The 27,701-nt window shown below is 57.4% G+C and overlaps 1 protein-coding gene across 1 annotated transcript in view; it reads right to left on the reverse strand.

Moving 5' to 3' along the window:
* Positions 1 to 323: 323 nt before the first annotated feature.
* SUPT6H (SPT6 homolog, histone chaperone) overlaps positions 324 to 27,701 on the reverse strand; it is a 28,536-nt gene continuing 1,158 nt past the window's right edge. Inside the window, exons 2-37 of the mRNA XM_019545832.1 lie at positions 24,289 to 24,421; positions 23,159 to 23,317; positions 22,925 to 22,995; positions 21,907 to 22,102; positions 20,505 to 20,589; positions 19,376 to 19,649; positions 18,276 to 18,377; positions 17,791 to 17,904; positions 17,401 to 17,490; positions 17,038 to 17,180; positions 16,520 to 16,671; positions 15,652 to 15,750; positions 15,283 to 15,412; positions 15,022 to 15,172; positions 14,679 to 14,833; positions 14,061 to 14,256; positions 13,268 to 13,407; positions 13,068 to 13,185; positions 12,384 to 12,460; positions 11,713 to 11,848; positions 11,110 to 11,247; positions 10,656 to 10,823; positions 9,963 to 10,090; positions 8,963 to 9,170; positions 8,670 to 8,817; positions 8,228 to 8,370; positions 7,408 to 7,548; positions 6,224 to 6,419; positions 5,885 to 6,123; positions 5,467 to 5,580; positions 5,027 to 5,151; positions 4,779 to 4,891; positions 4,080 to 4,157; positions 3,807 to 3,973; positions 2,303 to 2,493; positions 324 to 2,011 (exon numbers count right to left, since the gene is read on the reverse strand). Of these exons, the coding sequence (XP_019401377.1) occupies positions 1,825 to 2,011; positions 2,303 to 2,493; positions 3,807 to 3,973; positions 4,080 to 4,157; positions 4,779 to 4,891; positions 5,027 to 5,151; positions 5,467 to 5,580; positions 5,885 to 6,123; positions 6,224 to 6,419; positions 7,408 to 7,548; positions 8,228 to 8,370; positions 8,670 to 8,817; positions 8,963 to 9,170; positions 9,963 to 10,090; positions 10,656 to 10,823; positions 11,110 to 11,247; positions 11,713 to 11,848; positions 12,384 to 12,460; positions 13,068 to 13,185; positions 13,268 to 13,407; positions 14,061 to 14,256; positions 14,679 to 14,833; positions 15,022 to 15,172; positions 15,283 to 15,412; positions 15,652 to 15,750; positions 16,520 to 16,671; positions 17,038 to 17,180; positions 17,401 to 17,490; positions 17,791 to 17,904; positions 18,276 to 18,377; positions 19,376 to 19,649; positions 20,505 to 20,589; positions 21,907 to 22,102; positions 22,925 to 22,995; positions 23,159 to 23,317; positions 24,289 to 24,397 (5,181 nt within the window). The 5' untranslated portion in view covers positions 24,398 to 24,421 and the 3' untranslated portion in view covers positions 324 to 1,824. The remainder of the gene's footprint in view (positions 2,012 to 2,302; positions 2,494 to 3,806; positions 3,974 to 4,079; positions 4,158 to 4,778; positions 4,892 to 5,026; positions 5,152 to 5,466; positions 5,581 to 5,884; positions 6,124 to 6,223; positions 6,420 to 7,407; positions 7,549 to 8,227; positions 8,371 to 8,669; positions 8,818 to 8,962; positions 9,171 to 9,962; positions 10,091 to 10,655; positions 10,824 to 11,109; positions 11,248 to 11,712; positions 11,849 to 12,383; positions 12,461 to 13,067; positions 13,186 to 13,267; positions 13,408 to 14,060; positions 14,257 to 14,678; positions 14,834 to 15,021; positions 15,173 to 15,282; positions 15,413 to 15,651; positions 15,751 to 16,519; positions 16,672 to 17,037; positions 17,181 to 17,400; positions 17,491 to 17,790; positions 17,905 to 18,275; positions 18,378 to 19,375; positions 19,650 to 20,504; positions 20,590 to 21,906; positions 22,103 to 22,924; positions 22,996 to 23,158; positions 23,318 to 24,288; positions 24,422 to 27,701) is intronic.

The following is a 27,701-nucleotide window of genomic DNA, read 5'->3' on the forward strand; positions in this document are numbered from 1 at the left end:
CGCCAGGAGGGAAGCGTCTCGTGTGGCACGCGCCGGGGGCTGGAAGTGGATCTACGAGGCCAGCAGCGACAGGCCCTGGCGCGCCCCTGCAGCCCCCTTTCGCCCCACGGGGTGACAGGGAGCTACCCCCGCCGTACCCACCCTCTCCCGCAGGACCCGGGGGCTAGAGGCAGCCGCTGGGCCGACTTCTTCCCCTCAAGGGCGCAACCCGCATCCAGCACCGTGCATTTGGCCGAGGCGTCTCGCCCCCCGTTCCCTGGCGGCTGCAGCCAAGCCAGCGCTCGCCCCCACGCCCGAGGCAGGCAGGAGGCCCCAGACAGTCCATGTCCCAAAAGTAGAATTTTATTGATAGTCAAGGGGAAAACCTAAAACCAAAGGCAGCCACCAGGATCTGGCAAACAAAGCGTGACTGGGGTCCCCGCCTGGTCTCCAGCACCTGTGGGGGGCAGCTCCCAGCCCCCGTCCCAAACCCAAGAGAATAATAATAAAAAAAAAATGAACAGCAAAAGTCAGCCTGCTCGTGAGCCTGCCTCGGCCTACGCCAGCCCGGGGCGGAGGGGCGCAGCCGTGCCAGCCCACAGGCGCCGGCAGAGCGGGTGCCTGGAAACCGGCTGTGCTCCGTCCTCCACAGACACCGCTTGGTTCCCAGGTCGCCTTCCTCCATTATCCAGGGGCATTTGCATGCAAACAGGGCCTTTGTCTCCCAAGCTCGGCGCCGCTCCTGCTTCTTTCCCAGCTGCAAAACCTCGTGACTCCATGCAGAGGGTCAGGCAGATCGTGGGGAACAAAAGTCCTGCAAGGGAGCTGGCGGAGGACCACGGGGGAGTGTGTCGAGTAGCCTCCGGGTTAGAAAGGGTTCTCATCTCCAGCAGCGGCTCCGTGACGCTGCACGGGGCTGAGACGGATTCCTCCTCCTCCTCAGACACCCGGAGGCCCGGGAGCGCTTCCGTGCAACAAAGGAAGAGGGGCTGTGCTCCCACCTCCACCACTGCCCCTGCGGGGAGGCCTGGCGCTTGGCAGAAATACTACTTGTCTGCCCTGTTCAGGGACAAATGGGCAGAGCGAGGGAGATGTGGGAGAGGCTTTCAGGCTGCATGACATCCTCCTGGCCACGACAGCACTAGTGGTAGCGGTGCGTTGGGTACGAGCCTGTCCTCCTCCCGGACACGGCTGCTACCACCCTTCTTTCCCCAAGTGACTCCAAAACAAACAGAACAAAAACAGAATAAATATCGTCCCAGGGAGAGGCCAAGCCCCTGGGGCAGCTGCACTTCTCCCTGGCCGGAGCCCTGACCCTACAGCTGCTTTGCTGAAACCCCCATGCAAAAGCAGCCACTGGGGCTTGGCATGGTGGCCGCAGGGAACCACGAAGCAGAGGCGCCAGGAGGTGGTGGGTGCTTAGCGCAGTCAGGGCAAGGGCGGCGAGGGCCGTGCCACGGGAGGGGCTGGTAACACGTCACTCTGCGCAGGGCATGCTTGCCGCCCAGGCTATGGAAGCAGGTTGCTGGGCACAGCCGGGGCAGACTCCAGGTTTTCAGCTGAGCTGCCGAAGTGGCGGAGCATGGCCTGGAGCAGAGGCTGCTGTGAGGCCCCTTCCTTTCCTATGAGATATACGCGGATATATACTGACGCCGGCCCTGCCAAGCCTGGCGCTGGCGCTGGCGCTGGTGCTGGCGCGGGGGGTGCCGCCCAGTGTCATTTCACACCATATTATGCAGTATAAAACAGGAGATGCGTGGCTAAGGAAGGGGACTTGCTTCCAACTGTTCTCCCTCCCCTCCCCCTTCCCTGAGAGCAGAGGGCGAGGGGCAGGTCCAGCCAGGCCTATCGATCCATCTCGTCCAGCAGTGGCGTCGCGTCGCCGGCGATGGACATGGGTGTGCTCTCGATCATGGGGCTGGGAGATGGGCGCGGAGTCAACCGCTGCTTCTGTTTCCTCCGCTCTGCCTCCTTCTCCTGGAGCCACTGCTCGGCCATCTTCCCCCAGTCGATGGCCGCATGACTGTTGGCCCTGGACAGATGGATGGACAGACAGGAGGTGAAAACTCTGGGCAGCATGAGCCCTCCAGGGCCCTTTCCTTTCTCTCCTTCCCAGCCCCTGGACAGGCTTTTGGGGCTGGGTGGAGGGAGCAGAGGTCGCAGGCCACGCGCGTGCCTCTCCCAGCACACCTGGCATAGCCCTGGGATAAAGAGCAGGGCGCGACACCCTTGGGCAGCCCCTGGCACACAGCACTGCTATCAGGTGAAACACAGGTCAAAGCACTGAGGCCCACCCCCACAACCAGGTCCCCAGGAGACTCACTTGGGCTGCTGTCGCTGCCTGGAACTGGATGAGGGCTGCGATGGCGGCTGCGACTGCGTGGACTGCGGGGTGGTGCTGGCCTGGAGCTGATGATACTGCGGCGTTGTGATCGGCTGGCTGGGGGTAGTGTAGGAGTAACTGGGGGTCATCAGGGGGGTGGCCACTGGCTGCTGCGCCGGAGTCGTAAAGACCTGCGAGAGGACGGATGGACAGACAGTCAGCTAGTGCAGAAGTGCGGGGGCGAGGCGCGGCGTTGTCCCCCACGTAGACAGAACCATGATGGCTCAAGCCAGTCATGCTGGTCAAAGTGCTGCTGTACCGGCCAGCCCGGGTGTCGCGAACGCAACGTAAAACCAGGACGCAGCTGCCCTCACCAGATTCCACAGCTAAAAGTTTAACCGTAGACTTACAAACGCGTTCAAGCATCTCACACAGGAGACCACAGTGTGCCGCCCCAGGAAGGGTGGCACTGCAGGGGAATCTCCCCAGGCAAGATGCCTGGGGCAGGGAGAGAGGCAGGAGAGCACACCAGGCCCTTGGGTGCATCAGAGGCACGACTGCCCCCCACGCAGGGCACTGCCTGAGGGGTAATACTAGCAGCACAGGGGGCTGGCGCATGCGCATACATGAGCGCTGGAGCAGCCTGCCCAGGACCCGGGAAGAGGGGCTCAGCTGTGACAGGCTCTGCCCCGATCCCGAGATGAGGGACCCAGCCGCTTGGGAAGCACGACTTGCTGGTCCAGAAATCCTGACAGCCCAAGGCCAGGCTTATCCACAGTCCCTTGGGGCCCAGATCAAAGCAGTCCAAAGAGAAAGGTGGCCCAGCCAGGCACCTGCCACTCGTCTGCAGCAGCAGGGGGAGCTGAGGAGAGGATGCAGCCCCTCCTGCTGGTATCCCCAGGGTCTGGCACAACGGGAGCTGGGCAAAGCCGGGGGTACCAACTATGCAGTGGCCAATGCCTGTGGAGGCATCTGGGGGGGCAGATACGCTGCTTGCGAGCACCTGCCAAGTCTCCCCTGAAGCAACGCTCAGGCAGGGGTCACTGGGGGAGACAACAGCCAGGCAGCACGTGCGGGACCTGCTTAGCCCTGCACTGGAATGAAAGCCCCATCCCAGCTCTCACTCGCTGCAATGTCCCTGAGAGGAGGTGAAGTGCTCGCCTGACGTAAGTCTTGGAGATTAACACCAGCCTGCAGGATCAGCACATATTTCCACAGCTAATCCTGCAGGCTGGTGGCTCTAAGCAGTGCATTCTGGAGCAGCCACGGGGGTCCGTGTCCCCCACCCCCATCTCTCTGCCAGGGCCCCCCCCGGCTTCGGTCACATTCCTCAGGAGCCGGAGCTGTGCTCCCAGTAGCCCCAGCTCCGGGGGGCTGAATCAAGGTGACCACCCACAGCGGCAGGGCAAAACACCATGGCCTACGCCACCCTTGCAGTGGCCAGAGATCCCTGGACCACAGAGTGTGTGGAGCTCCCCCAGGCAGGCTCCCCAGCCCCACCTACATGGTAAGCGCTGCTGCCGCCGCCGCTGCCACCATAGCCGTACTGGCTGGACGCCCACTGTGCGGGCGTAGCGTTGGGGTTCTGCCCCTGGCCTGTCACCGCAGCAATGGCACTGAACATCTGTGACGTCATGTTCTGAGGCAGGGCATTCACCGCTCGGGTCAGATCTGCGAGGAAGATGCCAGTGTCAGGGGTGGCAAATACCCAGGGGGGAGAATCTGGCTCGGATACAGGGATGGTACGTCAGGTGAGACAGCACAGATCAGAACTCACCAGCCAAGTTGATGTTAGCAGGAGTAGCATTGATGGAGGCTGGAGTCCTGGTCCTGCTGCTGCTGCTGGGGGTGATCCCTGGGGCAGAAGATGACGAGAAAGAAAGGCATCAGTGGTGGAACTGCCACCAGGTTTGTTCATTGTGACCAGGGATTTTGAGCAGCTGCAAGCAAGGATCTTGTGAGCATTCACTGGGTGCAAATCCCATGCTGAGGCCAGGAGCAAGGGCTGGAGTGAATGTGAGGCCACAATGGGAAGGGCAAAACAGGCCCTGCCAGCTGCTTTCTTCAGAGGTGCTTCTAGATGAGGGAAGCTTCAAGCTAGTTCTCTGACACCTCTGCAAGGGGGTCTGACCCACAGGTGACCTGTGCCTCCCCAGGGCAGCTCCCTCCAATGGACCCATGGCACCAGAGGCAGGTTGGGGGCTACTGCTTCTGTGCACCCATGGGAAGAGGGACTGTTTGTGCCCAGGGCTCTTCTGAGCAGTTTTAAGAGGCAACTAAACATACACACAGCCTGCTGCAATGTGTGCGTCTTAGCAGGCTGCCAGCAGACACAATACCCACTTCCACTGACCGAGACCAGCACCGTGAATGGGGAATGGAGCCAGGCTGTTGCCCTGTCTCCACAATGCAACTCCCTTCCCTGGGACGTGCTGTGAGCACGCAGGACTGCAGCCGCAGGGATCTGGGGGGTCACCTGGCACAGGGTCCTGGTAGTGGTCCTTAAACCAGCGGAAGAGTCCATTCACTGTTGGGAAGATCTGTCCCCGGTACCGGAAGCCCTCCGGCGTTACTGTCACGTACTCTATCCTGCGGAGGGAACAACATCACGTGCTGCTTCACACCGTCAGGGCCAGAAGCTGCCCACTGAGGTGACACACATCAGGCTTCAGCCCCCAAAGCCGGGCACTGGCTGCACCCAGCGGGCATGCTTGTACCACGCACCTGGGCTTGCCACGAGGCTGGTACCCCAGCAGGAATTTGCCAGGAAGATCTTTGCAGGCACTGATGAAGTACGGGATGAAAGTCGGCTTCTCTTTCTTTGTTTTGATCAGCATCTCTTCCAGCTTCTGCATACAGGAGGAGGAGCGAGAGACCCAGTGAGATACTGAGGGCTGTGCCAGAGGCAGTCTGAGGGCAGTAGGTGTGACCCCTTGGATATTCTGGCTCTCCCTGCACTCATCCCCGGGAACGCTGCTGTGCTATTCCAGCCTATGCTCCTCGCCTTGGTCTGCAGCTGGGAAGCAATTAACGCAGTGTCCCTGTGGGACCTGCCCAGGTAAAGCCTCCCTTTCCTTAATGAGGACTTGTGGCTAGCACCTATCTTGAGGCTAGAGAGCCCAGCCCACATGCAGCTTCTTGCTCCCTCCCACTGACCAGCTCACCTTCCTGTCTCCACCGCTGCAGTCCTGGTAGTACTTGTGATTCAGCAGATCCCTCGCGAAAGACGCCATCGGCTGGACGTAGCGGGCGACGATTTCATCCAGGTCCTCGAACTCCTGTGAACAAACATGGTGAAAAAAAAGCCGCTTTCATTCAAGCTGGGCTCACGTTCTTCCAGCTGCCAACCCTGCCCACTCAGTGCCAGCAATGTGCCCACAGCAGGGTGCCCCACCTGCTCCTGTTGCTCAGGGGCACAACCGCCCCATTGCTGCTAAACTACCTGGCTCCTTGTGGAGGTCCCAAATGGCTCCCCTGGCCTGCAGGAGGACCGTGCTGAGCCTTGTGGGGACTGTGACAAATTAGCACTCACATCCCGTCAGCCAGTGGGGCACAGGAAATGGGCCTCTGCCTGGCTCTTACCTCTGTGTTTATCCAGAGAGTAGAGCCCAAGCTGAAGGCGTTCTCCTTGCCCTCCTCACGGATGTCCACGTGCTGGTAGATGCCATCATTCACCTTCCAGGTGACTGTCAGGTGGTTCTCCCCTTTGCTGCTGGGGCGGATAATGACATCCCCTTGGTCCATGGTTTCCATCATCTTCTCGGCCTGCTTGAAGCTGATGTTGTGGAACGAGGGGTGGGCGATCACCCTCTTGATGTAAGCTATGGGACACGAGACACACCATGAGGCTCCTGCATCACCCCCTGCTCTTCCCTGATGCAGGCTGAGGATGGCAGAGGAGCCCTGGCAGGGAAGACTCACTGGTGCGCTGCTGCTTCCTCTTCATGTCTTCTTCCTGCTTGTGGTCAGAGGCCTCCGTGTCAAAGTCATAATAGGTGTCCTTGGGCAGCTTCCACTCGTTGTTCTTATCCATCAGGTCGGATGTCCTGCAGGTCAGGTCCGCGCTGAACTTCTCGATGTCGATCTTCATGATCCGGCAATGGACAGTCATTCCCACCTGCAGGGGTAACAAACAGGGTCAGGCAGCAGGTGCGGTTCAGGGGCTACCTGCTGTAGTGTTGCTGTACTTGGACATGGTACAACAAACATACACAGGCCAAGGGCCAGCTTAACCCGCAGAGTCTCCTCTCCCTCTGAAACTGTTACAAGCACCCCGCCCCCCCGTGCTGGTGGTGAGGGACTGGGGGTCACTGGAGATCGGTGTCCCCAGGCACCGACTGTGCAGAGCACTGCTAAATGCACAGACTGTTCTCCCTTGTCTTCTGACAGCCCCAGCAGTGGCAGCAGCAAAGCTGGAACCAGGGGCGAAGGGACAAGCAGCAGGGCAGTCTGTGCAGAGGCCACAGGGCTGGGCGAGGAGGGGCTGATTTCCCAGCTTGCCAAAAAGACCCTTTCGTATAAGCAAGGGCTGGGCAAGCACACTGCAGAGACTGGGAGGAGTCGGACCTCCACGTGGTCTGGCCAAGCGGCCCGCAAGGAGGCTGCGGACCTGAGCAGGTCACTCAGGACCAAGGGGCCCTACAGATGGGCACTTCAGTCCATCTGGATTTTATGCTCACACGACTCTACTGCTAACAGCCTGCACCCCCGCTTGGAAGGAGTTGCAGCAATCTGACAGCCCTGCTGGGAGAGCAGCCACGAGCCAGGGGAAGTTAGCTGCAGCTCTTTAGAAAGCCTGAGACAAAGGCCAGCTCTTCACTGGAATGCCTTCTAGCCTCCCAGGCTCCGGGCCCCATTCAGACTGCCATAAATCCTCCTGCAGTACAGCAGGCTGAGTCACACAGTTCCCACCAGCACCAGAGGAGATTTGCAGCCTGGGAGAAGGAAGCTACAAGAACCCACGGTTGCTCCTGATTTAGGGCCCACAAGTGAATGCAATGGCTACAAAGATATACAGGGAGCAACATGATTAACGAACTCCACACCACCAGCCAGCTCTTGAGATGCCAGCCAGAGCTGAAGGGGGGGTGATGCCATTCTCCTACCTTCACCCTCTCTTCTGGGCGCTTGACCACTTTGTCACTGAGGAATTTGGTTGGTATAAAGCCCGTGACCCCGTTGTCCAGCCGCGTCTTCACTCCGATTGCCTGGCCAGGGCAGGAGCCGCTGTCAAAGTGATTCCACACCTTCAGCAAGCAAAGGAACAAGGCACTCAGCCTGGGGACACATTTCCAAAGGCAGCCCGAGAATGAGGCAGTTGGATGCTGCGGGTTCTGGCAGGGTCAGGGCAAGTGGGGGTTACACCATAGCTCCCCACCTGCAGCAGCCAGTCCAGAGACTACAGGCCGGTGGTGGCAGTGGGGGGGGAGGGTGGTTATCAAGTGAACCATGGGAGTGAGTGCTAGTGCTCCTGCACCACTTAGCTCCTGGCTTGGAGGTCTCTGTAGCCTGCATGGCCTGATCATTTTTAGATTTGAGAGCACAATACTGTTGTAGCCCAGGGCAGAGCTGCACATCAGAGAGGGCAGCCCAGGGCAGGTCTTAGACGGAGAAAGTGGGGGCCTGTCACCAAGAAACAGGATTCCAGGCCCCACGTGAGCTTGCTTGGAGCCCTGGGGAAGGAATAGCCAGCAGGCTGCTTCACTCCCCTCCAGGCTCACTAAGCCCCCTTACAGACACTAAGATTTAGGGAAGCAGGAGCAAGCAGCAAGGTTCTGCTGGGCTTTAGTCCTACTGTATGGGGCTGCTGCGTACGCCATGGACACAGCTCCTACCTGGGAGCCCTGAGGCTTTGCGCAAGGCCCCTTGCTGCTGCACCCCGGGGAGCAGCCCACCAGCCAGAGATGTGCTGGCCACACAGGTTACCTCGCTGAGCTCTGGGAAATTGTCCTGCTGGCAGAAAGGGCACTGCCACAGGCCAGTCTCATCGTTCCGTATCGCCTGGTCATAGCTCTCCCCCTGCGGCCGCCTGTGCGCGATCCCTGTCACGTTGCTGATGATCATTTTCCCTGTGGAAGGAAGCGGAAAGCTACAAACTGGGACAGAACTGCCACGGAGAGCTCTAGTGCTGGCAGCACCCTGCCTGGAGTCCTGTCAAGCAGGCCCCCCTGGGGGCTAGTGGCATGGCTCAGGACTGCCCTGCCCTTGCGAACCACTGGTGGCTGTGGCATGGGGAAAGGCTGTGCAAATGGACTGGTTCCTTAACAAGGGGAGCCTGGTGTCACCAGACTACTGCAAGCTACAGCCCCCGCGCTCTCTCAGAGATCCCTGCTGCCTGCCCCCACAGACTCGGTCAGTCAGGACGTACCGATGTAGAAAGTCTCTGGGGTTTCTTTGGTCAGCATGTTGAAGACTTCCTCCGTGTTCGGAGAGCGGTAGGGGGTTCTCAGGTCCTTGTACCTGCAGCTCAGCTCAGCTCGGATGTCGTACAGAGTGATGTGCTTGTCGCCGTAGCCCTGTACGTACGAGTTTCAAACATTTCTATTTCACACGGAGTGGCAGTCCCGCTAGAACTGCCCCAGGCCATGTGCACTGGAAAAGCCAAGGCTGGATGGGAGCTCTACCCCATGCCTCCCCCAGGCCAATAACCTCAGCACAGACCTGTCTCTCCAGCTCTTCAGCGAAGGCATCCAGATCCAGGTCTTTCAGGCGCTCGGGGTTTTCTAGGATCTCCTCCAAAGCTCCGGCGGGATTTGCATCCTCTGCTGATTCATCATACTCAAGGGCATCCACGGCCATTTTCCTTGCCCATTCATAGGTTTCAGGATGAACCCTGGACCCATCCAGGACCTCAATGTAGGAATCCGTGCTGGAAGAGGCAAAGTGGTGCATTAGCCAGGGACCTTGAGGGAGCCTGGAGCTGCGTTTGCCAGCCAGAGACCAGTAAGCAATTAGAGCAGGCTGCAGACAATCAAACAGCTGCAAGCCTAGAACTCCCAGGGAGGGAGCGTGGGAAACCCAGGCATAAGGGTTCACACTGTTGCCCCATTCCCAGAAACCCAAAGGGGCAACAGGAAGAAACAGCACGGATAACACACCATCAGAAGCAGTGCAGTCCCGTCCCAGTGAGCTCAGGGAATAGGGTGCCTGGCTATAGATTTAGAAACTGGTTTGTAGCTGTCCCCTTTTGCCCACCTTGCCCTTTGGCTTGCTCACTTGAAAATGACTTGGTGCTCTCTACGTTTTAGGGCAAACTTCTACCAGTTTAAGAGCCAGCTGGATTCTTGTCCCATGATATTACCTTGGGTTTAGGGCTGTTAAAACTAAAGTCCACCAACTACGACTGTGCACTCAACATAGTTGAGTGGGTTACTGAGGGGATAAGGCTCAGGCCAGGGGAGAATGATTCCTGGGCTCTGGCTTCTCTTGTCCACGAAGGACCCCCAAGGCAGAGCTAGCAGAATCAGTGCTCTGCAGCACACACTGATCGGTCAAGCTGATGAGGGAAAATCAGACTAAGACCCTGTTAAAGTCACTGCTCTGGGGCTGAAAGCCCGTGGCACCAGCGGTCTTGGGTGTGTGGCCTCTGTATCACACAGTTCTTTCCAGCTGGCCCCAGGCACCATACGCCGCAGCACGTTGGGCACGCCCTGATACTAACCTGTCCCCCAGTGACGCTGTGTCGATCTTGATGAACCCAGCACAGTTGATGAAGACCTTGGGCCCCATGTGGCACATGGTGACCAGCTGAGTCCGGTTCTCCAGGCGCGTGTTGTTCTGTTTCAGGATCTAAGGGAAGACAGCGACATTACTCTGGCTGCCAACATGCAGCAGGACTGTGGAAGGCAGGCTGACACTCAAGGCAAGCCGGAAGGGTCCCAGGCTGAACTAAAGGGTCCACAGACACTGAGTATGTGGCATAGCTAAGCCAGCTAGGGCTCATTTGGCTCCAGCCCCACTGACAAACAGGCTTCTCCAGGGCACGCTACATCCTGCACCAGGACACCCATGCTTCACAGCGTGAGGCTGGGCACTGGGCCTTTCACCTCCTGCTTCCTAAGGCATAGGGTTGTCCTGCGGCAAGGGTACAGCAAGCCTTGATCCTACGGCAGCCGCAGGAGCTTACTAGGACCAGCAGATCCAATTCCTTACTTGAAGCGGCGACTGGCCCACACACAGCCCAGGGTCACTAGCAGTGCATCTGCACACACACTCAGCCATGCAGAGACACTGCTACCTGACAAGCACAAGCAGGAAGGGACATGGCTTGGGCCCTGGAACGGAGCCTGGAGCTCATTCGCGCACAGTGGCTTCAATACCTTATGGGCTCTAGATGACCCAGTGCAGCCCTTACCTTCAGCAGGTGGGTCCCCTTGCGTGGCCCCAGGCCACAGACATACTGCAGGAGGGCCTGGCTGTGGGGATGTGCGATGGCTCGGTTGACATCCACGCCCACCTCATTTACCCGGTTGATGAACTCACAGTAGAGGGCATTCAGCAGCTCCTCCTTCACCACATGCTCCTACCAACAGAAAGGGGTTCTCATCTTACGGATGGGCGCACAAGACAGGCCCCACTGTGCCAGATGCAACTAGATCTGCTTCTCTGGAGACATGCCATTGCCCCAAGGTGCAATGAGTAGGGATGGTCTTAGAGAAGCCCTGGCTGGTCCATCCAAGGGCAGGGAGCAGACGATTGTTGATTGCTAGTGGGGGAGTTGTGGCACTGGTTGGATCAGCCCAGAGCCTTCTCCTTGCTGCTAAACTCCCAGCCAGTGGCTTCTGCGAGTGACCAGAGGGCCCAGTTACCTGCAGAGGGTGCAGTTTCAGGCACAGGATGTCATCATCAGAACTGCAGACCTGGGCAAACTCAATCAGGGGGTCCTGAATGCGGCGAGCCAGGGAGACCGCCTGGCGCAGCAGGGGTGGGTAGTCCCGGAACTCATTCTGCAAAAGGGCAGAGGGACATGAGGCTTTCCCTGTAGCACCAGATTGCTACTGCCAGCCCCATGCAGTCCCCAGTCATAGGAATGATGATGCCTGCCAGCTGGGAGGGCTCAGGGCAGGCTCCGGGACTCTGCTACACCCAGAAACTGTATGCTCAGGGACAGTCTGGTTCCTCCCCATACCAGCCGAGTCACAGCAGCTGACCTCTGTCCAGTGTGCTAACAGGCACCTCAGGCACCCACCCCTGTTGCATGGTGCCTGTGACCGCAGGGAAACGCGATCAGAATGTCCGGCTTGCCCCAGCCCCAGCCAGACTGAAGTGCAGCTGCCAACAACACCAATGTGTCTTCTGCTAAGAGAGATGGGCCTTCCCAGGGGAAGCAGAGGCCTCTGGAAAGGAGCCTGGGGAGGGCAGTGACTGTGGCCATGGGCTGCTGAGGCAAACAGCAGCAGCAGGTAGGTTACCTCTGACTTCTTGCTATTCATGTAGAGAATAGCCAGCTCGTTGTCTACCAGCTCCACCCCAATGGAGGACAGCTGCTGCCCCTGGTCCAGCTCGTGCACGATCCGCTTCACATCTTCCATCAGCATCTGGGCATCCCTGGGGAGATGTAGGCAAAGGGGTGAGAGGAGAACCACGCCAGGCATTAAAGGGAACCTGCTCATCTGAGCCGTCTACCTGGCAGGGATGTCAGCTCTCTAGCCTCTCATCCCCCCTATGCAAGTCTGGCTGCTGCAGCGTGATGCCCTTGGCACCACTGATCTAAAGCCAGCCAGTGAGCCCAGGGAGGGCTGGCATGTCTCCAGACAGTCTCATTCCAGCCTGCAGTGGGACCTTCCTTACAGAGGCATGGTGCTGTCCTGGCAGGCCTGGAAACCTCATCTACAGGGTGAGGGCTCAGCCAGCTGCCCTCCTCTGCCTGGTTGGGAGGAGCATGCTCCCACAGGTCTGGATTGACTGAGAGGTCCCACGGTCTGTGGGGTGAGCAGGCACTAGACTCAGAGCTGAGGGCCAACCTCCTCCCCCGCTTCAGGAACAATGTTGGCAGAGCCCTCTGCTCTGCTGCAGGAGCAACAGGAGGCCACTGGAGAGGGGGGTTGGGCACTGTAGCAGGGGACCTGGGGCATGCTCTGACCTGTTCTCCCCTGCAATCGTCACCACGTGAGGCTTCTTGTTGAGAAGGAATTTTTTCAGTGTTTCAATGTCCTGGGCCTGGAGCAAAGAGAAGGAGTGAGATGTGGAGCTCCCATGACTGCTGGTGGGCAGGACCTGTATGCTGTGCACCAAGCAGGATGCTTCTGGCTCATGCATCACAAACCCTGCCAGGCACGTGCATGCTGCCAGCCAGGACAGCAAGTGACCTGCACAGCTGCTTTGCCCCAGGCCAGCAAGACGACACAGCAGCTCAGCTCAGGGGAGTGGCTGTAGTAAGAGCTCAGATTTACAGACACTAGGTGAAGCCAAGACCCCCACAATCCCCACCGGGCTATGTTGATGGTAGGGCAGAGGGACGTGCAGAGCACCCTGTGCCTGCTGTTGCAGCTGCTCCTCTGGAAACACTGATATGCATAGCTCCAGACTCTGCAGGGAGAACAGGGCCAGCACAGCCAGATGGACTGTGACAACACATGCCTTCCTCATGCCACACATCCCAGGCCACTTGCTTGTAAGGGAGATGATCCCCAAACTCCTCCACTGGCAGCCAAACGACCTGCTCCCTGGTGGCCCTGCACTCCTGTTCTCCAGCCCAGACCATGCGCAGTGCTGTGCGCTGAAGCCTGCATGTACTGCCCACCTCCACCGCTGAGGCCCCTCTCACCTTCCTCTCCCGCTCTTCCTCCCGCCAGGCATTCCTCCTCTTTGTGAAGTATGGGAGGCGGAGGAAGTCTGTGACCTCACCCTCTCCATTCACAAGGGCACAGAACACAGGGTGGTCCCTGCAAAACAGATGGGTGCCAGTGAGCCTTGGCATGGGCCTTGCTCTGGCTACAGGTGCAGGAGCTGCTCTACTCCCCCTACCTGGCAGAGGAGAATGCAATGCCCAGCACCCGAATCCCCTTGCCCTGGTTTTCGTCCATGAAATCGTCGTCTTCCTCCACCTGCTGATCGGGGCGGTACGGTGCCACCTTCAGCCAGTTGTATAGCTTCCGGCTGCAAGCCTGACAGGGAGGAGGAGGGAAGAAGGGAGTGAGGACCTGTTCCTTGTCCCCAGGGTACTCGATTGTGGGAGGGGGTGTCTTTGGGTGTCACTGCTGCAGAGCTTTCCTGGCTGCTACAAGTCCGAGCAGTAGAGGTGACAGCCCAAGCAGCACTGACAGAGCAGATGGGCACATGCCTGGAGGCTAGCTTAGTCTGTCCAGATGGCTGCCTTCCCTCCAGGCTGCACTGGGTACTTTCCAGAGGTTCACAATCAACTCTCAGGGAGCAGCTCCCAGAGCACCCACTGAGCTGGAGGGTCTTGGGGAACTTGAGCCCAAAGCCAGGGAATCTGCCTTTCCCAAAGCATGCTGAGCCCCCTGCTCTGCCAGTGCAGAGAATCAGGCATGGTCTGGCACAACTCTTGAGCACATACTTGGCCCAGGCACTGGTCCCTGGTTTGTATGGAGGATTCCTCCTCCTCCCTGCCCTGGGGGAGAATAAAACTGACTCATGGACCTGTTGTCTCTCCCCGCCCCCTTGCTCCTTCTCACTGTTCATTTTACGCCTTGGCAGGAAACTCCCCATAGCCTGCTCCCTACTGAGCTGCCCCTGACATAGGTAAGCCCCAGGGCCACAGGCACTGGAGCTGGCACAGCTCCTGAGCACCTCTCACCTTGATGACATACTCCTTGGCCTCCACCAGCAACTTGTTCTTCAGCTCCTTGGCCATCTGCACGTAGAGGAATTGGTTGAGGGAGCGCTCGATGGCCATGGTGCGCTGACGGTTCCACTCCTGCACCTGGTGGCTGAACTCGTCCCGGTAGTAGAACTGCTTGATTTCCTCAAAATACGTCTGGTCGCTACCATAACTGAGGGACAGGGGAGAAGGCTCAGGACAGCTGCATGGCTGGCTTCTGGACATACCATGCCCAGCCCCCTGTGACACAGTCTGTATCCAGATACCCAGAGCTTTGTGCTGCAGACCCTGGTGCCAGGGCCTAGCCTATATCCCATCAGGACCTGCTCCCCCATCCCTGGAGGACTAGGCAGGGCGCATCTTGGGTGTTGCTCCCATGCATGCTTCGGTCTCTTGCCCCTTGTGTCCAGCTGCTGGGGACATGGGTTAGCACCTCTCTGGGGAAACTGAGCTTTGCATGATGTGCTGACTGTGCACCAGCCAAAGGGACCTCTCATCCCATGCCCCCCACAGCGAGCAGGGACTGTGACAGTGGGATGCAGGTCTGGGCTGCCTGGTGCAATGTGGGAGCAAGGTAGCCTGGCCTGGACTCACCCCTCCACTCCTTTCATGTCGATGCTGATGTCGATGGTCAGGAACCCCTCCTCCTCAGCCAGGAACGTCTTCAGGAACTGGTCATCCCGCAGCTCCTTCACTGGCTTGTTCTTCAGGTACTTAAAAGAGTATGCGTAGTGAGCCTCGTCCACATCCTGACCAGGGAAGAAGGGAAGAGCTGGAACAGGCGCCCAGGCAGGCAGGGGGCCCGCATGAGGGTTTGTGTAACAAGACTGGTTCATTGCATTTGCCACCCCTTACTGTGGGCAAGTCGCTCCCTGGCTTCAGGCTCAGGTGCTGGCCCCTTTCAGAGCCCCTGCCTGTTCTGTGCTCCTGTCCTTACCTTCTTCCCTTTCTTGGTTGGTGCAATGTTGATTTTGGCCCTTTCCTGGAAAGTCTGCCTCAGGACCTGCCTGACCAGTGGCTCCCGGGCAATCTGCAGAGCCACCATGTAGCGGGCCCCTTCCAGCACGGCCTCAGGGCTTGGGAATTGACTGAAAACAACAAAATAATGATGTAAGAATACAGGATGCGATACGGATTCTGACCCCCCGACCCTGACACATCCCTGAAGAGCCCTGCACAGAGACACCCCTGTGCTGACCTGCACACATAATCCTTGGCCAGTTCCAGGGGCTCTGCAGGAAACTGTTCTGTCTCGTGGCGCTGATAACTGTCCCGGAGATTCTCTCCGAACTGCTCAGGCGTCAGACCAAATTTCTTCGCCAGGCCATCTGGGACAGAGAATGCCTTGGGTAAGCAGGGAGGGTGACACCCAGCACATGCTGGCCAGCCCACCCACCTCCGTGCCACAGACGAGTGGCTGGCTCCTCTGGCTGAGAGCAACTGCTGCAGGACATGGCACTGTATCCAACCTCCTGCCTCCAAGCCTGGGCACAGCAAGGTAGACAAGCAGGCTCACCCTGGGACCGCAGCAAGCTGCTTGTGGTTTCCCTGAGAACGAGATCCTTACCCAGCCCAGCAGCTTGGCAGATAGTGTACATATCCCTACGTGACGCCTGCTTCAACTCGGGCCCCTTCTGCTCCTCATCCTCTGCGTCCTCCCCTTCACCTGCAAGGGAGCAGCACAATTTTAAGTTTCCATGTGCTCGAGAACCTCTGGCCAAGAGCTCCCACCTCCTTGGAGCTCTGACTCTTGTGGTGGGAGCCCACAGCAGCCGGCCAAGGATCATTCAGGGTTTCCAGGGCCTCCCGTATGATGTACAGTTTGAAATGACAGTGCCTACAAACAAGCTGCACTGATGGAGAACAAGTGAGGACCAGAGCAGCTGAACTGTGGCCAGGCTCGCTGGAATACAAAACCAATGGGTGGAAGCTGAAATCCCTCACCCCAGACCAAAGTGCAGGGCAGTTGCAGCTTGTTCCATGCCAAGCTGCTGTGGTGCACGGCCTCAGACTCTCACAAAGGCTGGAGACTAGGAGGGGCTTTCTGACTATGACGGTGACCAAGTTGTCTAGGAGAACCTGTGAAATCTCCATCCCAAATTGGAAAGACACCTGGCTGGGATGGTTTAGTCAGGAAGGATTCTGCCTTGAGCAGGGGGCTGGACTAGATAGATGTGACCTCGTGAGGTCCCTTCCAGCCCTACTTCCCCACGATCCTAAAGAGGGTCCCTGTGTGGATAACTTCAGGCATCCACAGAAAGCCCAGAAAGATCAAAGTCTCATTTCAGAAGGAAAGGTGAAGGGCCTGGGCACGTGTTAAGTGTATAGGGAGAGAGGCACGCGTCACATCCAGCCTTTGAGTACTGCCTCTAAATCAGCTTCTCCAAACACCGCAGGATTAGGGGAGATAAAAGCCGCCAAAGCCTGAAACAAACCTTCTTCCTCTTCGCCGTCCTCCCGGATACGCTTCTGCTTTTTTCGAGCAGCTTTGGCTGCGTTCTGCATCTTGGGGATGTCGCGCCCATAGTACAGCAGGAAGTGGTTATACACGTCCTTCAGCTCGTCCATGGACTGCACATCCTTCAGCCTGTAGTGTGCAAAGCCAGCATGAGTCCCCCAGGAACAGGGCATGAGGAAATGGCTCCATGACTCATTAGGCAGAGGAAGCACCCAATGCCTGCATGCAGCATTTGTGAAATCAAGGCCAGTGACACCTTTTCAAGAGGACCTCTTTGACCCTGGAGTTACCCAGGGGACCTTTAGTTACTCAGTGGGTTCCAAGAACACCAGGCCTGTGTCTAAAGCTCAGGGACACTGCCCTGAATGCACTTGCAGTTCCAGGGGGAACCAGCGCACCGAGGCAGCTCCACTGCACTGCTGGGTGAAGTGATCCTGTTGTGGACAGGCAAACCCACACCAAGTCACTTCAGAACCAGAGACCATAGGCCTGTACCTCTCCATGTCGGTGGTATCGAGGGCCCTTATCCCATCCGCCAAGGGCTTGTCAGGGTCAGCAGAGATCTGCTCGTACTGGTAGGCCTGCATCTTTTCAAACAGGCGGGTCAGGTTCTGCTTGCGGATCTTCAGCTGGGTCCACTGCACACAGTAACAGAGGTAAGTGCGGTGCCCCTTGCAGAGCCCCCTGCCAAACGTGACCCTTTGCCATGCCCGTCCCCACTCCTGCCAACATGCAAGGGCAGTTCCTGGGCTCCCACTCAGCTGGAACTGTAAGCAAGTGTCAGCAATGGGACACCTCCAGCACCAGCTGAGCTGAGGTCTCATCATCACCAGTGGTGATTCGGGATCAACTCCTCACCTTCTCATCCCACTGCCACACCCTCCAGAGGTCGTTGATGTGCAGCTCTGGCTCCACGTACTCCTTCCTGTAGAAGGCGATGAAGGGGACCTAGGTGAGAAAAAAGAGCTGTCAGTGGCATGGAGGAAACACCAGCTCCTGGCAGCCAAGGGCTGAGAGGAAATGGCAGAGGAAGTGTGGAGGGGCGGCAGCAGCTTAATACTGCAGTGCATGCAGGGCTGTACCCAGTGTGGGAGTGCCTGGGAATCAGCAACCCCTTTAACCTGTCCCCTTGTATGCAGGGCTCTGAGAGCATCCTGTTAGCTCTAGCCGTTCCCTTAATCCACCCCATTCCAAGGGAGAAGCCAGGCCAGCTCCTTCATGTCAGTGTGGAAGCATAATGGCAGGTACCTCAAAATGCTGATTCCTCATGAAGTTCAGGGCTTCCTTGATCTTCTGGATCGTGCTGGGCCCCTTGCGGCTGAAGCTGCTAGCCTGTCCGCGGTCCAAGTAATCACAGCTTTCCTGAGAAAGAAACACCACATGTCTACCGCCTCCTGCAGCCACTGTCTCTCGGTAACTGCAGGTGTGCCTTGTTGGGAGGACACAGCCCCAGGCAAGGGGGCATGTTGTCCCCAGATACCAGGCACTCTGATTTGCAGAGACCTGTGGGGCTTAAAAAGAAGCTAAGAGGAAGTACTGACTGAGGCGAGAGCATGAGAGCAGCCTGTGGTCAGCATTAGCCTGGAGATTGGACTAGATGATCTTCTGAGGTCCCTTGCAACCCTAATTTTCTATGATTACTTCTTGCCCCATTGCACAATCTGAGCAGGATCCCCAAGGCCAAGCCTGCTGCAGGTGGGCAGTTCCCAAACGTCTGGGGAGAGGATTGTTACCTGCAAGGAGATGGTAGGTGTGGCAAAAGCATTCCTGTAGATCCAGTCCGCTTCTTCCTCCAGCTCATCGTCCTCTGCACTCTTCACAGGGATGGAGCGCAGCTGGAGGGAAACAGGGTGAATGGAGGAGCATGCGGCCTGATGCTCCCGAGAGGCTTAGAAGTGCTCTGCAGACTGGCCTCCAGCAGCTAATGGCTACGTTGGGAGCAGTGCTGGCATGCCAAGATCTGAGGCCCGGCTCCCACCTGAGCAGCACTTGTGGAAAATGCCTGTAGGAAACCCTGAGGTGTCCAAGAGGTACCGCTGGGCCCAAAGAGCCCTCCACGATCGCACCCTCCCCATGTTTTCCCTTGGCTGTTCCCATCACAGCCCCATTCACAATCTTGTCATCTCCACTGTGTGCTGTCAGATTCTGGCATTTCTGCCACCTCCTCTAGTCCTGGGCCTGCTCCACTTGCCACTGATGTCTGGCAGGACCCCAGCAGTTTGGGTGGGCCAGATGGCCATAAGGCTCTCTCCATGGAGCTCCCACATGCTGCAGCATTGATGTGGGAGCTGAGGGCCCCTCTGACAGCCTGGCTGCTTCAACCGTTCCACTCCCACGAAGGTAGGTGCATGCTCAGGGCTGCCACTGCCAAGGTGGGAGCACAGCACAGGAAACACTCCCAGGGGAGAGCTGGAGCTAAGCATCAGGACGCAACCCACTCCCCACCCGTCCTGGGTCCTGTAGGACCAGGCTAGCGCAGCACGAGGAGACACCATGCAATTCTCATTCAAATAGGGGATTAAAACAGTGTCCAGTGTGGAGGACAGCTGGACAACTAGCTGCATGCACCTGCCTGCAGGGGCAACATGGGCCCCCAGTGGCCAGAGCACCATGGTTCCCTCTGCCTTTACAGCACCGGGGCATGGTGTCAGCACCCGGATCTGCTTTGGACAGCAAGGAAGTTCTGCTTTTCTGGGGGACCTGTCTGGATGGGGCTGTGGCAGCCCTGTGCCTTCTCTAGGGCACTGGACCCTATGCAGGAGCAAGGGAGCCCCTGATCTGCTAGCCAAGAGCTGTACTAAAAACCCCTGGGTCGACCACTAGCCCCTCTCACCTGGAACCTCTCGGGCATGTCCGTTACGCGAATCTCATTGTCCTGGTCCGTGAGGTGGCTGCTCTCTAGTTCACTGGGCTCGTACATCTCGAAGATGCTACGCCGGCTGATGCGCTTTTTGGTGGTCTTCTTGGGTCGGACACGGATCTCCCCTTCGGCCTCCTCATCCTCGTACTCGTACTCCTCCTCCAACTCCTCATCATACTCGTTGTACTTCTCAAACTCATCATAGTCAAAGTCCACACCGAAGATCTCTTGAGCTTCCTGCAAAGCCCTGGAAGGAGAAACACAACCTCGTTCAGCCCTGAGCTACCTGGAGCCCCTCCAGCTGGCTACGTGCTCCTGGCAGCCACGCTCTGGCCTTAGTGTCATGTCCAGCCCAGCAACTAGCTGGATGTGTGCACAGCTAACTGAGCTGCACTCAGGGCACAACTGCCACATGCAGCTGGAAGGGGTGGCCAAGACATGCTCGACTGCTTTGCTCCCAATGTTGGCAGAAGGGAGATGCTCACTCTCAGTTCCCTAAAAAGCAGCAGCATTGCAGCTCTGTCTAGGCTGCCCAAGGCTTCAGGGCAGAGACTCTCCAGCTGTAAAGGGAGTTCCCCCCCACTGCACCTTGTCAGCAGGGGAAGAAATGCAGCAGGTGAACTGCAATTCTCCTACTCTGTGGAGAGGGGGCTCAGTGTGCTTAGTCGGGAACTCTTCCTCCAGACTACTGCAGACACCAGCACTGTCCCTGGTGACTGGCATTCAGGACCTGCACCTCCAAGCCACTCTGGGCAGGAGCAGGGAAAGTGACCTCACCCCAGTAGGGGGTGAAGAGAATGGGAGCAGTGCCCTGGGTGGCCTGGTACAGTCTAGGCGGGAAGGCTGCAGCCAGAGCATGGGGAGCAATGGGAATGTCTCAGCTCAGGGCTGGCATGGTGCCCCTGCAAGGAGGGGCAAACCCCCAGGATGGAGGGGAGATGGGGCCTGCATACACCTGCAAGCAGAGGCCTCCATTTAATCCCAGCAAGACTTTCTCTGGTGCCTCCTGAGGAGCAGCAGCAGCAGGGACAAGAAAAAAGAAACTGCAAGACCCAAGGGAACTGAGCTGAACCACTGGGCCCCCACCCCAGCCATCACTTACGCATCAGTATATCCAGGGAGCTTCTTCCGCCACTTGGGCTTTTTCAGGGGCTGCCCATCATCGTCCACAATGAAATCATCGATGTCTGCACATAGAGAGATGTCGTCAGTGCCTGCCAGAGCCCAGCCTGGCTTTGCCATACTAAGCGGCTGCTACGGATTGCTATGGTGACCAGGTACAACTGGCCAAGAGATGGTCTGGGCATCTTGGTCAGAGGGACAGTCTAAACCCTGAAGCTACCTTGACCAGCTGTGGCAGCTCCAGGGCAGAGTCAGTGGGGCCAGAAAAAGGCCAAGCCTCACAGGTTCGGATGTTAGTTATGGGTGGAAATTCCTGTTGGTCTCAATGCCACCTGTGCACCGGGCAGGAATGTGGGGCTAGTACTTGCAACAGGGAACCCGAAGGGGAGCAGTGCCACCAGGTGCTAAGGAACACCCTGAAAACCAAGACTCCACTCTCTTCCTTGGCAGCCAGGAGCAGAACCATCCCAGGGCAGGGGAGAGCAGATGCCATTAAGGCAGCATGTGGATTTGGGCTGTCTCAAGGCACAGGCTGACCCTACCTGTCCCACCAGGAACAGCACTGCTAGGGAGTGCAGAGGCTGAAAGGGATCTTGGAGTCATTACTGACTCCAAGATGAACATGAACCGCCAATGCCAGACCGCAGCCAGCAAGGCCAGCCATACCTTGTCATGCATCCAAAGGTGCATCTCAAGCCAGTCCAGAGAGGTGATACTCCCCCTCTATGTGACTTTGGTCAGGCCGCAGTTGGAGTACTGCGTCCAGTACTGGGCGCCGCACTTCAAAAGGGATGTGGCTATCATGGAGAGGGTTCAGAGGAGGGCCACCTGCTTGGTGAGAGGGGAGCATGACAGGCCCTACAAGGAGAGACTGAGGGACCTGAACCTGTTCAGCCTCAGCAAGAGGAGGCTGAGGGGGGACCTGGTGGCTGCCTACAAACTCATCAGGGGAGATCAACAGCAAATAGGTAGAGCCCTTTTCTCCCCAGCACCACCTGGGGTGACAAGGAACAATGGTAAGCTGATGGAGAATAGGTTTAGGTTAGAGATCAGAAGACAATATCTTACAGTTAGGGTGGCCAAAATCTGGAACCAACTTCCCAGGGAAGTGGTCTTCGCCCCTACCTTCGGCAAATTCAAGAGGAGGGTGGATGATCACTTGTCTGGGGTCTTGTGAACCCAGCATTCATTCCTGCCTGTGGCAGGGGGGCAGGCTAGATGATCTGTTCAGGTCCCTCCTGACCCTAGCTACTATGAAATTATGAGATATGCAATGCCAGACCAGCAGCAGGGGAGCACCTGAGTAGTGAGCCAAGGCCCCTGCCACCCGCCTAAGCTCCACAGGCAAGAAGTGAAAACACTTAGTGCGAAGCTAGTCATACCCGACTCGTCTTCCTCCTCCTCTTCCTCCTCTTCGGGGGCAGTGAGGGGGGCTTCAGCAGCCTCTCCCCCGTCCTCCCCTTCTCCGTCCTGGAAGATCTCTTCGGCGATGGCTTCTTTCTCGTGCTCTTCTTTCCCATAATCCTCCTCTTCATCGTCCTCATCGTCTGACATCTTCCGCACGCGCCGGAACTTTTGCTGCAGGTGTAACATCATTGGGCTGTAAGGATCCTTCCCTCAACAGGCACCCTATCTGTGACTGCACCTTCTGCCAGCCCCTCCCAGCACCCCTGCCCCTGCCCCCTCTGCCCATGCTGCATGGCTGTAGTGTGGCTCCACAGGTAAAGGAGAAGCATGGCCCATCTTTTGGAATGCAGCACCCCTAGGCTCCCAACCTGCCATCACTGAGGCACTGGCTGTCTGGCCTACAAGGGTGCCACAGCTTTCCTCCTTGCAGCAAGATGCACACAGCACCACTGAGAAGCACTCTGGTCTCATGCAGCATACTGATGCTGAGCCTTCAGGCTGCCCTAATGGGCCCCATGGAACAAGCTGTAGAGGAGAACTGTAGGCTGGGCTGGCTTTTGTGTAGTCAGGGCCACATAGGAGACAAGGGGGGTGGCTCCTGGAACCTCGTGATTCCTTTGCTGCTGGCGTGGAAGAGCTGGGACAGGGCTGCTGGACCTTTGCGCCTAAGCAAGCACTGCAGTGAGTACCCAAAACGAGTTGCCACTCTGTCCTGCCAGCTGGGTGAAAGGGAACTGGAAAGGCCCTCAGGTTGAGGGGGATTAGTAGGGGGGAGGAAAGGGAAAGACCCTTTGGACTCTGGCCCAGGACACTATGCACATACGGCTCCCCATCCTCCTTGCAGTACAGGAAGGAAGGCAACAATTCCATACCTCCAGCTTTACCCCAGCTTAGCAGGAAGTTTGCTGCCTCTTTTCCTTCTCCCTTCCTTTCCTAAACCAAGCACATATCCCAGCCTGCCGCACAAACCATCAGCATGAAAACACCACTCACCCTTTTGACTTTGACACCCAGGTTCTCTTCAATGAGGTCAAAATCGTCATCTTCCAGTCGGTCATCAAAAGCTGTCACGAGAAAGCAGAGCATCATTCAAACTGCTGCGGAAGGTGGTGGCTTGGCCAGCCCCAGTGCTGATCAGGCCAGAGGAGATGGGCACAAGAGGAACCCCCAGTCCCAAGGAGCTGAGGCCCGCAGGCACTGTCACAGACCACAGCTCAGGCAACTTACTGCGCTTTCTCTTTTTATGGCCAACATCATCCTCTGAGTCCCCAGAGTCACTGGCTTCCTCCTCCTCCTCCTCTTCCTCATCATCATCATCATTAATGAACCCCTTGAGGTTACCCTGTTCATCTTGGTCGTCAAGATTCTCCTCCTCCTCTTCCTCATCTGTGACAGAGGACAAGAAAAGCTTCAGGGGCAGGCAGGAAGCCCCCAACCAGGCTCTAGGACCTCTCTCAAGGCATCCAGAAAGGGGATCCAAGCAGACGCTGCCCAAGTCAGCCCTTGACAGGGCTCAGCCTGGTTTAGGGAGCTGCATCTCTGGAAGTCTTACTGCTGACCTGCTTTGGACGAGCTGCAGATGCTCCTGAGCTGAGCTTCCCTGGCTGACAGCCCCTTGTTGCATCTGCCCGAAGGCTGGAGCCTGGGCTCTAAATGGAAGGCCTGAGACTCCAGAGCTCCCCATGGTTCCCCTGCCAGTGAGGCCCAGACACACACCAAGGCCTGTTACTTAGGGTCTGAAAGGGACAGGGGGCTGAGGCCGCTGGTGCTGGTTAGCTTCCCCTTCCCAGGTCACTGTAAGGGCCTCCGCAGGCTGAAACATACACTGGGAATAGGAGGTGCATTTTGGAGCCCCATGTGAAGGTGAGCACTACCCTGCTGCCATTGGCGCAACACACAGCCTGTCCTGCTTGCTGCACTACTGTGTTATCGTGTCATCCCCACTCAACAACCAAGGGGCAAGGCCACAGATACACAAAGGGCTGATGGACACAAGAAAGATGCTGACAGGCCCATACCGCTGCAACCGCACTCCTACAGAGTAGGTGTGCACACGAGAACGAAGTCCCTGCCACTGTAGCTTGGTGCAGTTCTGCCAGTAAGTTCCCCCAGGGAGACAAACACCAGGAGACTTCCCCACTGTCAGGGGATGCACTCGCCTGTCTCCCAAGAGACTGCAGCCTTATGTGGCCTCAGGACAGGCTAGACTTAGCATCAAGGCCTCCTTCTTTCTCTCTGGGCCTTTGGTGCTGGAACTCACCGGTGCTCAGCACTGGCACCAGGAAGTCTGTGCCAGTGCAGAGCATGCTGAGAACTCTGCAACAGGTGCTGGGCACGGGGCAGCTGAGACGACTCACCGTCATCATCCTCTTCTACGAGCTTCTTGGCGACTCTGGGAACCACCTCTCCGTCCTCATTGTACTCCTCCTCTGACTCCTCGGCTTCACTCTCCACAAAGTCGGACATGGCTGCAGTTCTGAGGGACTCTTCCTGGTAATGAGGAAAGGTGGGTTAAACGCAGCCAAGGGAGCAGGAAACAATTTCCCAAGGGTGTAAGTGACGGCAGCAGGACTCCAAACCACTGCTGAAGGATGCAGAATGACCCATAATTTGCCCTGCACCAACACCTCCCTTGCCATGGATTATGCAAATCAGAGAGCAGCTGGGGGCTTGAGCTGTGTTCAGCTCAGCCTCGGCAAGCAAGAGACACCAGATCAAAGGAGCAGTCATGACAGCACCAAACTACCGCAGGTGGCAGAAGCAGGGCCCATGCGCAGCTGAAGCCATCTGTCTTATTTAGTCCCCCTGCTCATCCAGCAGAGCAGCACCGTGCTGGCACCGGCAGAGTGCTGCTTGATGTATGCAGCCCGAGCAATTACAGAGTTAGCAGGATTAGCCCTCACTTGGTTCCTGAGGTCCAGGGGAGCCTGACATGGCATCCTGCTGCCATAAGCCTATCAAAAGAGCTCCCCAAAGAGTGCCGGCAAGGCAGGCAGGGGGAAGGGGCCATTGAAAGGCCCCAAAAGGAACAGGACTTCAGGGAGCTGGACATGACATGGTGCAGAGGCCCCTGACACCACCCCTGCCCTGTGGTGAGCTGCTGGATGATATCACCAGAGCAGGGCAGGAAAACCTGGCAGGAGTGGCACCAAGGGACTGGACAAGCACTGGAGAAGATAGGACTTGGCTTGTGTGTGTGGCCCAGGCTTTGCCTGCCATCACCCTACCAGAGACCTTCTGGTAGCCCTGGAGGCCCAGAACCCACCCACACAAGGGAAAGCCACACATTCACAACACCGCCCTTCCCTCTCCTCCAGCTCCTGGCTGTGCAGCTCACACCCCTTTCCAAAGGCGGGTCATTTCTGTACTCCAAAAAGTAACCTCAAGACAAGAGAACCACCCAAAAACAGAGTCCTCCCTACCAAATTCCACTTCTGATGTGATGGGGAAAACACGGCCAGGAGCAGCTCAGCTTAGAAGCACAAAAGAAAAAAAAACGAAAGAAAGAAAGAGAAAAAAACCAATACACTAACACCCCAACGCACTGGGAAGGGTGTGGGGAGAGGAGCCAAGGGGCAGAACTCTGCAGTACCACAGGTGACAATGCCTGGGACACCCAGAGGCATTCAGCAGCACCTGCAGTCGCCTTCCCCTGCTGCAGAGAAAAGCAGCAGCACTCAGGACAACTGACTGCAGGGAAGGGCAGTCATGCCATGCATCTGGCTTGTGCCTGCCCCCAGACATGCTGGTCCCACACCTGCAACTGCTGACGGAAAAGCTGAGACCTTTTCCTCGCCTGTCCTTGGAGATCTGCCCCAAGCCTCTGCATGGCAACGCAGTGGCCCAGGTCTCCACGCAGGATCACCTGCCGCAGACACAGGAAAGCCGGCCTGAAATCAGAGAAGCAGACTGCAGCTTGCATTCCGCAGGCCGGCACTGCGTGAGGACTGCTGAGCTCCCATTAGCATCTGTTTACAACGCACTAGAGATAAGGACAGGCACCACCACCTGGGGCTAGAACAACACGTCTCTGTGCCCAGACAGGCACCCTGCGGTTCCCATCCACGCACACATCACCCGTGCACGGCCCCGGGCATTTTTGCTGGACAGCCTGCACAGATATGCTTAAGTGGTGGCGGGTGCTAGCTAGAACTCTCTGCTCACTGTCCTCCCCCCAGGACCCCTTGTTATTAACCCATGACCTGCCCTCTTGGTCCTGTCTTTGCATCCTTTGTCCCAAGGACTCAACTGTCACACAATTAGTGGCCTCCTGCTAACCACTGAGGAAGGCTTGTAGTTTCCTGGTGGCAGCATCCTCTGCAGGCCAGTTTTGCTTCCAGCCTGTCTAGACAGCAGGAGCGCCTCTTAGCTCAGCTCATTTATCAATGCACCCAGCCTGTAGGTCCAGAAAAGCCACTCAGAGGCAGGTTTAGCTGCACCCAGCTCCATTACCATTCACTTCAAGGACAGCATGAGTGCCAACAAACAGAGATAAGCTTGGGAAATGGAGTGGAGCTGGGCTATTGCCATGGAGATGGGAGAATCAGACCCAGACTAATACTGCATTGAAGGGGGAAAGCTGCTCAACAAATCCTAGTGTCTAAGTGACACTGGGCTGTGCAAGGTGGCCAAGAACAGGGTCTGCATCTCAAAGCGACTGTGCTGGAGACACTGGAGTGAGCCATACGGTGCTGTCTACTCTGGGGAACACCGAGACCCTAGAGATCCTGGGAAAATGTGCAGAAGGGCACCTCCCCCGATGGGCTGGTGGGGGGTCCTGCTTGGGCAGGCACAGGAGACAAAGTGAAGCCCGAAAGGGTGTGCTGCAGGCCTGCTTTGTGACAGAGGTGCAGCAGCGGTAACTGACACCAAGGAGGAAATTGTTGGCTTGGGCCAGCAAGGTAACCGAGGCCAGAAACACGTGGGCAGCTCAGCTAGATGGGTACGAACAAGCGGGGCTGTTTATTTGTTTAAAATATCTGGATTGCCAACCATCTGCTAGGTGCACCGAGAACAGGCTGGAAGTAACCTACCCACTGCCCAAGACACGCAGACGCAGGCAATGAAAATGCGCAACCCCCTGTTCTCCCTTGGAGTCCTGTCCTTCCCAACCCCAACACACTTTGCGACAAGCAGGAGGCTGAGCATCACACCTCACTTCTGGCTGGAGGCATTTGTCTTTTGCTCAGCTCAAGGCCATGCTGGCAGCTTTCCAGAGCCCACAGGCTGTCTCCGCCAGAAGGGAGCAGCGCACACAGCAGCTGCTTTGGCTTCCCATGCGCAGACTGGGTCAGGAATATTGCACCTGGCAGCTCTAGGGGCTGTGGATTATGTCCCAGGAGAGAGGAGGAAGGAAGCCAAGAGCCGCACCAGCCACCCCTGCTTTCAGGGGCATTAGACACTCAAGTGCCTCGGCAGGCTTGGGCACTAGCCCACCCCAGCCAAGCAGCTCTATTATTGTGCACAACTGCGTGTTGTTATGCACAACTCCACATACAGCTACAGTGCACAGCTACACGCTATTCTGCACAACTGCGCATAATGCTACGGTGCACACCTGCGCGTTATTGTGCACAGCTGAACATAATGCTACGGCGCACAACTGCATATTGTTGTGCACAACTCTGCATAATGCTACGATGCACAACTACATGCTACTGTGCACAACAGCGCGTAATGTTATGGCGCACAACTGCACATTATGGTGCACAACTCCGCATAATGCTACGGTGCACAACTGCACATTATGGTGCACAACTCCGCATAATGC

This window comes from Crocodylus porosus, unplaced genomic scaffold (genome assembly GCF_001723895.1).
Source record: "Crocodylus porosus isolate Cpor-Errol unplaced genomic scaffold, CroPor_comp1, whole genome shotgun sequence".
NCBI lineage: Eukaryota > Metazoa > Chordata > Crocodylia > Crocodylidae > Crocodylus > Crocodylus porosus.